Raw genomic sequence first — 12698 nt, forward strand, 5'->3', positions numbered from 1 at the left:
ATCATATTTTTTTAGCGGTTGCCGCAATGACGTTTCGTCTTCTCCGAGAACTGTAGTCCTCAATGCATCTTCCCTCACAGGAAAGCACGTTGCTGAGAGGTGACATTTCGCGAGGTGATCGAGCGAGGTGTGTACAACTTGCGCCCATTGAGGATGGCGGAAGCTGCAACGGCGGTCAGGTGCTTCCAGGGATCGGCGTCTTGAGACGTCACTTTCTGCGAAAGCAGATGCAGAGATCGGCCGCTGCTGCTGTTTTATATGGAGGCGGCGGCACGTCTCCGGCCAGTCGCAGACAGCATGCGCACCTGGGAGGCAGTTGTTGCCACGGCGCTCGTGGCGGTGTTCACGCTGACCTTGGCCGCTGCTGAGGACGCGCCGGTGAGTAGACGACTCATTCCTTATTAAGGTGTGGGAGGCAATCACAAGGAACTTCTCAGCGTGCTCTGCCCCAAGGGACTTGCAGTACTAGTAGGGATTTCCAACAGGTGAACGAGATAAAATTCAGAATCATTCCATACAAGACGTCGTGTTTGCCTCCTAGCAGTGTGTTAAGTACCTGAGTCATACAGATATGCTGTGCGTCCGTGAAATAGAGCATTCTGTTGTAAAGAATGGATTCCCTGCCTCCACGTACACTGACTTCTTTACTCCTGCTGTATGACACTTGTGTCGCAAACGTATCTGTTGAATGTAGGTGGCTGTAATGGATGTGCATGACGTCATGTTTACTCGTACACTGTGAGAAATGTTCACCAATACCTCTATCCTCATTGCTAGCCGACCACTAGTGGCGAAATTTTCTTTCAGCAACAAGATTCGAATGAAAAACTATGTCTCCGAGTAGGAAACCACAGCGCACTCATAACTTCTCAACGATTTTGCCCTCTAGGTTTCTGTAATGTAACTGTCTATCGCCCTACACAGCAAGATAAATTCATTTAATTCTTTCGTATTTACTTGTTACGCTATACATATTTTTTGGCAATGGGAGTTTTAAAACCCAACATAACCCGAGGCAGTTTTTAAAACAACAGCCTCCACTTTGTGAGCCATCGATACATTGTCCTATATCGATACACTCTTAACGCACTGGACCGATACCCGTGAGAAGGACAGTCAGATTCCCATACGGCCGTCACCATCATTCCAAAATATGACCTCGTATTCCTCCCTTCCTTCTTTTGCTCTTCGAAGTCAGTGCCCTCTTGACAAAGACGAAGCAGCCATGCTACTCATCATTTTCGGCAGAGGGACGGTCAATGTGTTAGCATCATGTGATCACTTTCCTTGAGACTGTAAGGTAAGATGTGGCAACAGTCTTACGACAATGACGCAGTGTGCCGACGAGTAACTTTAGGGTAACCGTTGTTCTTTCTCTGCTGACCAAATAACAAATCCTGGAGACGCAAATTACTTCAGCTATCGAGGTTCTAACTGGTTACTTCAGAATTCAACACCAACGCAGTAGCGGCATCATTAACCTCACACAGATACTTTAACTTTTACTACAAATAGTTCAAGATATCGAAACTTGATTTCCGCCAGCAGAATCCGTCGAGGGATGAGTTGATTCATTTATTTATTTGTTTATCAAGTTCCGTGGGACCATGCGAGCCAGAGCTACATGGCCATAAAACGAGTCACTGCACTGATTAAAGAATGCTGACTGGAAGGTTTATAAACAAAGAATTAAATAATTAATGAAACGTGCAAAGAGAGAGTAATGGAATAGATAGCACACAACAAAGAAAAGTTCTCAACTACTGCGAAGAACTCTTGTGCAGAATAGAAAGTTTATGCCTCAAGGAAACCTTTCAACTTCGATTTGAATACTTCGGTTTTATCATTTTTATTTCTACTGACTTTTATTCAGAGTTAAATTTTCTGAATGTTACATACTGCTTTTGTACAGTGCTTCAGGAAATATTATCCAGAGGGTGGCAGTTTCTTCTGAAAGAAGCACTATTGTCAACAACATACATCGTGATGATCTTGATGAAGGAATTCATGTATGAGGCTGGCAGAGTTAGAATCCTGAGATACGTGAACAACGGCCTATACGAAGTCAGTGAAATGGCACCGCAGGTATGAGTGACCACCCGTTTCTGGACGAAGGGTATTTTTTTGAGAGTACAGAACTCTCTCAAAATGTAATATCGTAGGAGGTACAGAGTGAAAGAAAGCAGAGTAGACAGACTTTCGCGTTTCATTGTCAGTGACAGTGAAGATCATACTTACAGTGAAGATAGCAGCATTTACTTCCTGCACAAGATCTTCAACGTGGTTCTTAAAAGAAAGCCTTTCATCTTCACTCCGTCCTAACGATTTAAAATTGTCGATTTCATTGACTGTTTTGTGATCTTCTAACAATAAAATGTTCCTTTTACAAACCTTTACCTACTGCGTTTTGTTAAACCTTTACCTCCTGCGTTTTGTTACACTTACGAGTTAATCTCTTCTCTGAAAGCCACGTGCTAATGTTACTGGCTACCTAGTTAGCTATATAATTTATATTACGTTCCACGTCTTTTAAATAATAGCCGTGTCATCTGCAAAGCGAATAATTTTTGTGTTATATGTCATGTTTATTGGCAGATCAGTGATGTATATCAAGAAAAGCGATAGAACCGTTCCCACATTACATGACCCCTGTCACATCCAAACATTTCCCGCTTTGCGCACAGTGGAGGACAACATTCTGCTTTCTACTTTGCAGATATGAACTAAGTCACTGATAAACTTTTCCCCCAAACTATACTGTTACAATTTATGAAAAATTATTGAGTGGTCTACACAATCAAATGACTTTTTCGGAATCAAGGGAAACACTTCCTGTCCTCAACCTACCATATAGCCCTACCACTGCCTCATAAATAAGCAGAAAGTGACATTCTGCGGATACCCCGTTCCTAAAACTAAACTGAGACTCTGACAGAAAATTGTTCCTACTGAGTAGTGTCAATACTCTCGTATACACGGCTTCCCCAAAAACTTTTGAAATCACTGGTAGCAATTAAATCGGACGCTGATTCTTTACGTTATCTGTTCCACACATTTCATGTTGTAGCTTCAGTTTTTATAAACTGATTTCGCCAACGAGTATTTCAAACAGTCAGGAAACTGACCACTGCTGAAAGATTGATTGTACATGTGACTAAGAACAAAACTAAGAATGGTGCGTTTGTCTTCTTAGCCCTACTTGAAATTTCATCATATCCTCAAGCGTCTTTACTCTTTAATAATGGAATAACTGATTTCAGTTTCGACTTTCTTTGTTTTCTGTAGCTACATATTATATTATTGTGTCGGAATGTTCTTTGTGTTTATCTGTACCAATAAAATTTTGATTTAGCTTAAGGAGTGGTAATTAAATATTTTACACAACTCTGGCGGATAACTAACAGTTTCACTCTCACAAAACAGAGGTGTAACACGTCGAGCACACATATATTCTGCCGTGTACTTCTTTCACAATTAACCATAAAGTTTTAATTCTGTTCCGAATGGTTTCTATTCTCCTGGTGTAATAAATTGTTTCAGCCTGCCTGGTAACAAATCTATTGCTCTTTGCAGTATTCCCTGCAGCAAATTTTTGTTACTGGGCTCTGGGTGTCCTTTACATTATGATACAGCTACTTTTTCCTCTTACATGATATCACTTATAAAAATCGGTCACTTATTATTGGTTCACATGTGCTTGTACCTTCATAATTGGAAAGACTGTAGGCTTCTTTCAACTCCAGCCATTAGACACCGGTTTTAAACGTGTGAATTGCAAGTCGTATCTCAAAATTTTTGTTTACTGCTTCGGGATATGATTCTGCTTCGATTCTTTTCTGTATTACAATCTGTGCCTCATGGTCTGATAGTAATTTGGTAATTTTCTCACACTGCCCATTAACTAGAGAACAAACTACGAATATATTGTCTATCACTATGCCGATATTTCTCTGAACTCTAGTTGTAAAGTATACTGTCTGTACCAGGTTGTCATATTCATGCAAATCTGTTAATCTTCTTTCCTCTGGCGAATCAGTCAGAGAGTTTATATTAACATCGTCATACGAGCTCAGCCTCCTGTCTTTCTTAAGAACCGAGCCTTGCGCATTATCAAGTCTGCAAAGGGAAACTCTGTAGACTACACTGGGAGAATCTGCGGAGGTCTATAACGACAGTTTTTTCCCTGAAAATTCAAACTCCTCTGCGCGTTTTCAAATATTTTGTTTTTACAGACTTTTGAGATCTCATCTCTCATGAATAAGATCATACGTTTGGCATAAACGGCACACCTCCCTTCTGCAACGAACTCCTTACATAGAAATCAGTATGATGCATTCCTCTAAAGGAAGCTTTACAATTTTTTTCCCAACGTAAGTGATACTCTGAGATACAAACAATGTCAGTGTACAGATCTACAGGCAATTCATCTTGTTTCCCTTTCACATCCACAGTATTTTAATGAAACAAACATATTGTAAAATCTGATCTGCATTCTCATTTATTGAACAATCTGCAGTGTGAACGAACGTAGGTACGATAGGGGATGTTCTGCATAACTTCATCCTAAGAGAGGTGTCGTCCTTCTTCACGCTCTCATCGGAATTTGGCCTCGAATGAGCCCAAACCCACCTACTTACACTGTCACTTACAAGATTCGCTAACAGCCCCTTCGCAATCCGGTTTGGGTGTAGGCTGTGTCTAATAACGCCGAACATGCGGATTCAGCTGGCCCCACCAAAATGTGTACCTTATCAGCAGTTCAAAAATGGTTCAAATGGCTCTGAGCTCTATGCGACTGAACTTCTGAGGTCATCAGTCGCCTAGAACTTAGAACTAATTAAACCTAACTAACCTAAGGACATCATATACATCCATGCCCGAGGCAGGATTCGAACCTGCGACCGTAGCGGTCGCTCGGCTCCAGACTGTAGCGCCTAGAACCGCAAGGCCCCTCCGGCCGGCTTTATCAGCAGTCATCAGCGCCTTTTAGATACCCGTATTACCTTACTTCTCAGCACTTTCAAGACAAGGTTTCCAGCTGACCTGCCCTAACGCTGCTTACTCTACACCTTGTGACGGGATTAAGCGCTGGAGGCAGCTGGCCGATGGACGGCTCTATTTGAAACATTGGCTAGATATCGTCGCAGAATCGAGCCGTATGTAGTCTGCTTTCACACCCGGCAGCTAAACTCGCTGAAAAAATTATTAACCTATGATCCTTTGGTGAAATTTATCCTTGCATCATTAAGTAATGCAAATTTAAGTAAATGCAAGTTGCAATAAAAGAAAATATTAATAATGTGGTGAATAGTGTTATATTCTCGTTAATTATTGATGCAGCTACCACCAAAAGGTTTATATTGCAAATAACTGATGCCCACTTCGCTGGAGACCTCCAGTAAAGAGTAGTACGCTAATATAACACAGTTCTGATATTAACAACGACAATTTTCTCTAAAATACGAGAACAGGGAAAAACTTAAAAATGATACCGAGGTCTTAGGTGTCAATAAAATCGAGACTGCACCATTCTGGCGTTCTCAGCCTTGATGAAAATGGTGTCGCCTCTTTATTTCTACAAAAACTGTCACTGTTAATGTTATGGTTGTTATGCCGTTGCACCAGACTATGCAGAAACTCTCGAATGCCAGTAGGAGGTTCATTACTCTGTTAAATACGAGTATTACCCGTAAGCCGAATTACTCGCCCCTGTGCACTTGTCAAAGACTGTTACGCTACCAAGTACCGTTTATGAAATGAAATAGATCAACATATCATAAAATTATAACCCTATTTACTCATTACTTACACTATCGTGCACAGCGAGGATGAAAAGTTTTCTTTCGTAACAGTCACCGACAATTACATTTTACAGACTGAACTTTTGTATGTGCAGCTAATTTCACAAAATAGAAACGCAGTCAGTTTTCGGGATTACGGCAAGGTCTCAGTACGGCAGGTATCAGCTGTGATATCTTCTTCTTTCTCTGATTCCCTCGGCAGTAAGAACTTGATACCACAAATAGTCTACCATTACGCAACATAGCCACCAACATTAAACCCTGGAGCTCAATATACGTGCACTTTTGAGGAAAGGAGATAATGAGAATGAAGATGGGAAACATTAGTACGAGTAGTTACTTAGTTGAAGTAACCCATCGGTATCCATCACCATCGGATTACATTGCTGAAACCTACGCTATGTGGTGACCGACATGTTATTTTTACAAAATAAATGTGAAGTTGAGAAATTCATCTACCGGACACATTAAATTTCATTTTATATGTAAAACAGAATTCAATAGATATATTAACAGGCAAAAATCAAATCCAAAATTTAAATATTACTTCCTGACACTCTCACTACGACGAAGTACACCAGAGCGACCTACGATATATGCGTTGATTTCTTACCGCTAGTGACGAGATTAATAAATGAAAAGGACAATTTTGGTTAGAATGGAAATACGATATTTCATTCGTAGTGACGATCACAAACGTACCTGCAACTCTGTCAGCCTTTCCTGCAGTTTTACAGACAAATTATGGTTTATCTGCAAATACTACCAGTGCCCCTGACCGTTAGAATAAGAGTTCGCTGCCTGCAGTAGATGTTTCAATAGTGGCTTGTTTTAGCCTCTTAGGCACAGGTAGAAGCGTTACGGAGGAATTTCAGAGCTGTTGTAATTGAATTTAAAATCCATATTTTAGCTTCAGGCACAAAGGGGATGGTGAGGCAGCCTTTGCAGTCTAGGAACGGCCATGATACACAATTATGGATTATTATGGGCATAAATAAGTTATCCGCAGAGAAAAGAATACTTAAAACACAAGAAAAAAGAAACAAAAGCTTGTTTCGTCCCTTAGGGAAAATTACTAGATGTATCGAGAGAATGAACTAATCGCAAGGAAATAAACAGGCAGTTACTGAGCCATGTGGCTGGTAGTGACGAGAACGAGGGCTCGGACGCATGAGCGCTTTGCCAACCACAGAAGCATCGCTGAGCTGGCGGTCGGCTTGTTGCAGAGCTGGACGCGAGCGCGTGTTGTTACAGAAGCTGCCAAAATAGCACACGTCTTCTGGAGGTGCAACCGAATTCGTGCCATGAGTTTCCCATGCACGCGTAACCTCAAAGTAATGAAGTTAAGCATATGGACAACAAATGTGGCAGCAGATTCACAGGCTAACCTTCACTATGTACCGAAACCAACAAATTTCTAGTAAACAATGTTTCCGAGTGGACTTTGGAGCGTATGATCCTTGGTGACTCCACCAATAAAAAGTCCTAATTTTTGGCAACACATCGATCGGTTTGGAATAGCAGGAAAAATACTTTGTGGGGGGAAATTCTACTACCAAATTTACGCCTCATTAATTATGTACACTGTGAACCCCTTGTTGGCGACTGTTTGATTCGTAATCTCTTCTATAGCTCGAACCTCTTCCTGTAATTAACATCAATGAAAGGTTTCTTAATTCTTTACAGGAAGTTCTAGATGCTAGAAAAGTCCTTTGTTGACATCTGAGATGGCAGTATGGTCAAGTGGCCAAATCAGTCCATTAATCAATTAAGTATCGCAGCCAATAAGATTACATATCCACTAGAGTTGCGTTGCACGCAATTTTTTTTTCCTTTCTATAAAATCTGAGTGAATGCGGAGTAATTGAAGGTGAAAGTGGGGGAAATGAGGGAGAAGAATGTGACAAAAAATGAAGAAAACAAGGGGAAAGGGGGAAGCAATGAGAAAGCTTGCTACAATACTGAAGTTGAGCCTTGTTTCAGGAGTATCCACCGCCGGACGTGTACAGCCTTCATGTGGTGAGCCACGTGCGGAACCGGTACGCCAAGACAGTGGTGACCAGCAGGGTGGCCAACACAGCCAACGTGTCCAGAGAAATCAGCTTCGACGCCGTCCTGCCGGAGACCGCCTTCATATCGGGATTCGTCATGTGAGTTGCAGACGCGCTAGCAGCCTGCTAACAGCGAAACTTCTCTTACGTGTGGTATCACGAAAAACGCCAGTGACAGGGAGTGCACTGTAACGTGTCTGTTGTGTTGTTGCAGAGAGATGGACGGCAAGGCGTACGAGGCGTACGTGAAGGGGAAGGAGGAGGCGCGCGAGGAGTACCAGCAGGCCGTGCAGGCCGGGCAGGGCGCCGCGCACGTGCAGCTCAGGTAACGGCGGCTGCTCTCTCTCTCTCTCTCTCTTTTTTTTTTAAAAAAATCTTACGGGACGTAACTGCTAAGGTCATCAGCCCCTAACCTTACACACTACTTGACCTAAATTATCCTAAGGACAAACAGACACACCCATGCCCGAGGGAGGACTCGAACCTCTGCAGGGACCAGCCGCACAGTCCATGACTGCAGCGGCCGAGACCACTCGGCTTATCTCGCGCGGCGCGGCTTCTCTCACAGCGCTTAGTGTAATGCGTGGGCTCGCATGTGTGGAAAGCTGAAATCTTGCCCTAAGGTAGATCAGCCTTAGCTCATGGCTTGAGACTTCCGAAAATTCGCCGGCACAAAGGTAAAATCTGGAAATGGCAACTAGAAAACATAATAATAAACAGCATTTTAGCAACAACGATGGTCTACATGGCAGGTGTAAGGGTTTATTTGTTTTTCAAAACGTTTGTGGCCATTTTCCCAAAGCACGCCATAATAACGAATTATTCAGATATCAACAATCTGGAGATATAAAACAACATGTTAAGAATTGCCCATTTCACTTAAAGTGAAACCATAATTGATGTTACCTTAGCGTACTACATTGTGAAGACAATAACACACATATGAACCACGTCGATGATATACGTGACTATCCATGTTTCGCAGTTCTTATTACAGGGTTCTAGGGGCTGTAGGCCACATTTTGCGCGCGTTTGTGTGTGTGTGTGTGTGTGTGTGTGTGTGTGTGTGTGTGTGTGTGTGCGCTCGCGCGCATAAAAGGGAGAGACACAGACGACAGAGAAATGATTGGAAACAAAAATTTATTAGATCCTCGCCGCACCGGATTAGAATAAAATCTCGAGTTTTCAACGATTATCTTCATCGTCCTCATCAGGAGCAGCGGACCGTCGTTAACTGCTTGTGAGAGGGGCTTTTCTATATACTCTCATAATAACGTGAGCCCCATTACGTGCATCAGTTACATTTTAGCTGCTGTTCCAATTCTGATTTGTACGACTTATTTCGTGGCACACACGGTTGGTTGCTGGGAAGGCATCTTTGTCTCACCAAACACAATTTGGTATTAATTGATTGGGCTGTATTGAGCAACTGCGTATTCAGCGAACTGAAATTTTTAATGTATCATTCGTGTTCTGCAAAACATTCAGCATCTGATATTGCTTCCACGTTGCCAAAGGATGTTCAAAATTCTACGGACCCTGCAACCAAGTTAACTTTTGAAGCTGTATTGGAACGACAGCGATCTTAGACAGCATAACAAAGCCATTCCGTATCCATCGCCACTAATATTTATATATTATGGAGCAGTTGTTACCGAATAATGTTTGGTATCTAGAGCAGTTTTATATACCAGCTCCACATGCGGTTATTTACAATGATTGCTCCACTTGTTCTATTCATGTGCCTATTTATTTCGTTACTCGCAGTTTTAACTTTATGTTGCTACTGTGATTTGCCAAAAATTTTGTTTTATCATATGCAGTTTGGGCACCATCTAGACCTTATGGCAGTGTTCTAATCTTGGTGGATGCACTCAAAGCATCTAAAATTTGGTATTAAAGAATTTGCTTCAAGGTTCCTATTTTGATCGAGAACATATAAAAATTTGCCTTATTTTTATTTTAGTGCAAGAGATTCAAACGTGGTGTCCGTGTCGGTGAACGTGGAGGCGCAGAAGAAGGTGACCTTCAACCTGACGTACGAGGAGCTGCTGCAGAGGGAGCTGGGCGCCTACCACCTGCGCATCAACCTCAATCCCGGACAGGTACGTCTGGTCTGAGTAGGTACACGCGAACTAAGGACCGAGAATACTCAGAGTTACTATCTAGCCGCGACTGCAAAACAGCGTGTGGAAACATGGGTGTTGAGCCACGATTTTTGGGTTCTTCTCCAGTACCTAGCATTAGTTCTGATAGTGCTAAAAATCCTATAGTTTCTTCTAAGCTGTCTACGAACGCTTCGATATACGATGGGAACTTGAAGAAAGCAACTTTCAATAAAATTGTTGAAGTTCCGTGAAGAGAAAGACATCTATAAGGAGTCTTCAAAAAAGGAAAGAAATGCAAAGATAAAATCGAAAGAGCTACGAACGTCTGTAACTTGAGTTGTATGAAGGCTGCTCAACCCAGTCGATATCTCATGATGAATGGTATAACATAGACGTGTCGTTCATTACAACTACTGCTTAACTTATAAAATCAGGATGTGATTGCAGAAATGAAAGTTCGGAACAAGAGCAAGAATAACTGGGAAATGTTCTAACTCGTATTTTCTCCGAATAAGTTACCTTTGTGCATGAAACTAAAGACTACTCAGAAAAAAATCACAAGAATGAATGGAGTACGAAATGAGGAGTCAGGCTGTTTGTACGACAATCTGACTGGAAAGTTTGTTAGATTATAGATTAGCGAAGTGACTACACCCGTGCAGGGACTATCAATTTGGCAGCCCGGGCCTGATCTGCAGCATTTGCACGATAGGGACAGAGTAATGACACCATTGGTTGTAATGGTTATGTAGAGATAAATAAATAATAGATAAAATTAAAATAAAAGCGGTATCAAGATTGTAGATGGAACAAAGATTATAAAAACGTCTTGAACCTCAAGACTCCAGATTTGATACGGAGATTAGCATCGCTCTGACTCTTTTTTGTGGTCTTCAGACCTCAGACAGGTTGGTCTGACGCAGACCTGCATGCTGTTCCGTCCTCTGTAAGCCTCTTCGTCTCTGCCAACTAGTCTAACCTGCATCGACGTGAACCTGCTTACTGTCGTCTAGCCACGGTCTCCCTCTCCACTTTTTATTCCCCCACTGCCCTCAGTTACCGAACTGAATATTCCCGGACGTCTAGTGTGCCTTATCATCCAACTTCTTCTTAATGAAGCTGTGTCACATTTTTCTTCTTTTCACGGTGCGATTCAGCAGCTGCTCAGAAGTATCCAATCCACCCATCCAACCTTCAGCATTCTCATATGGAACAAGGTTTCGAATACTTCTGATCTCTTCTTTTCTGAGCTGTTTATCGTCGACAATTGAGTTCCGGACAGGACTACCTACTAATATCTTCAAAAAAGACATCCTAAATATTAAATTTATATTCGATGATCGCAAATTTATGAGTATCGCATTGCGTCATAATGTGAAAAACAATACCAAAAAAAGCAAGGTTCCGGGGTCTAGGCAAAGAAGAACACCTCTGTAACCGTAGCCGAAACGTTACTTTGTCTAATATTGGTTTTTACACTGTGGCGCGGCACGATATTCAGAAAAATTCTGTGTTAGCAGACTGACTCCGAAGCTTACGCAGTTATTACGTTGGTGCTTATGTTCGTAGCGTTTCTGTTTGGCACGTTGAAATTCCGGTTGTTATGGGTTTATTTATCGATTGTCATTTTTCATTTATAGTTCATTGTTCCTATTTGGGTTTCTATTTTGTTATTTTGTCATATGGAGATAGTGTGTGGGACTGTGAGAGCTATAAAACGGAATGCCAAATGGAGTAATTGGAACATTTCCGACGTATTCTTCTGTTTGAGTTCGATAGAGGGATGTCGCTAGCTGAACCAGCAGGAAACTTTTTCACCACGTGTGGGGATATCGACAATGGGCAGAGCACTGCAAGGAAATGGTTTTCTCGTTCTAAGCAGTATCTTTTTGGCATTAATGATCTCTACGTTCAGGTAGACCCTCGGGATTTGATGAAGACCTTTTAACACGCATTAATTCACAATCACGGTGTACTCAAGAACTGGAAAATGTGACGAACTGTGATCACTCGACCATTGTACGACATGTGAACCCATTGCGGAAGGTTCAAACATCGGATGTACGGGTACCACGAGCTAACTCAAAACAAAAAATTAAAAAAAATCAGCGGGTGGCCGTATGTGCTTATTTGTTTGCTTGTCATCTGCTGGCTCGTGAACAACACCGACCCCTCTTTTAGTGTCACTGGTGGCGAGAAATGGAGTCTTTATTCTAACATAAGGAAATGAAGGAAATGGTTGAGCCGAAACAAAGTAGGGACATTCTGTACAAAGATGTACGAGTATCCATAAAAGACGGTGTGGTGTACTACGAATTACTTCCTCGAGGTGTAACCATAACAGCTGACATTTATCGACAACCTCTGAGACGTCTTGCAGACGCAGTTCAAGAGGAGGAGTGTGTGAAGTGATGTGATCCACGCATTCTACTAGATTCCCAAGAAACATTATACAGGAGTTGGGTCGGGAAGTCATTCCACACCGACCTTATTCAACTGATATTTCGCTCTCGGGTTTTCATCTCTCCCGCTCTTTACCGAACAACCTTCAAAGAACCTCCTTGCTCGTTGAAAATGAACTTCGAACATGGCTCGATGCGTTCTTCGCCTAAAAACCATGTTATTTCTACAGCTGGGGAATCGAAAAGTTATCTCAGCGTTGGCAGACTGTTGTAAATAGTGAAAAAACATATATTATTGATGACTAAAGTCTCTGGTATGTGTATTTGTTGTGTTTA

General features: G+C 41.9%; 1 protein-coding gene across 1 annotated transcript in view; it reads left to right on the forward strand.

Moving 5' to 3' along the window:
* Positions 1 to 289: 289 nt before the first annotated feature.
* The window catches only part of LOC124797527 (inter-alpha-trypsin inhibitor heavy chain H4-like), a 64073-nt gene continuing 51664 nt past the window's right edge, over positions 290 to 12698 (forward strand). Inside the window, exons 1-4 of the mRNA XM_047260793.1 lie at positions 290 to 378; positions 7785 to 7951; positions 8067 to 8177; positions 9819 to 9957. Coding sequence (XP_047116749.1) covers positions 298 to 378; positions 7785 to 7951; positions 8067 to 8177; positions 9819 to 9957 — 498 coding nt within the window. The 5' untranslated portion in view covers positions 290 to 297. The remainder of the gene's footprint in view (positions 379 to 7784; positions 7952 to 8066; positions 8178 to 9818; positions 9958 to 12698) is intronic.

The sequence above is a fragment of the Schistocerca piceifrons genome, chromosome 1 (assembly GCF_021461385.2).
Source record: "Schistocerca piceifrons isolate TAMUIC-IGC-003096 chromosome 1, iqSchPice1.1, whole genome shotgun sequence".
NCBI classification, from domain to species: Eukaryota; Metazoa; Arthropoda; class Insecta; order Orthoptera; family Acrididae; genus Schistocerca; species Schistocerca piceifrons.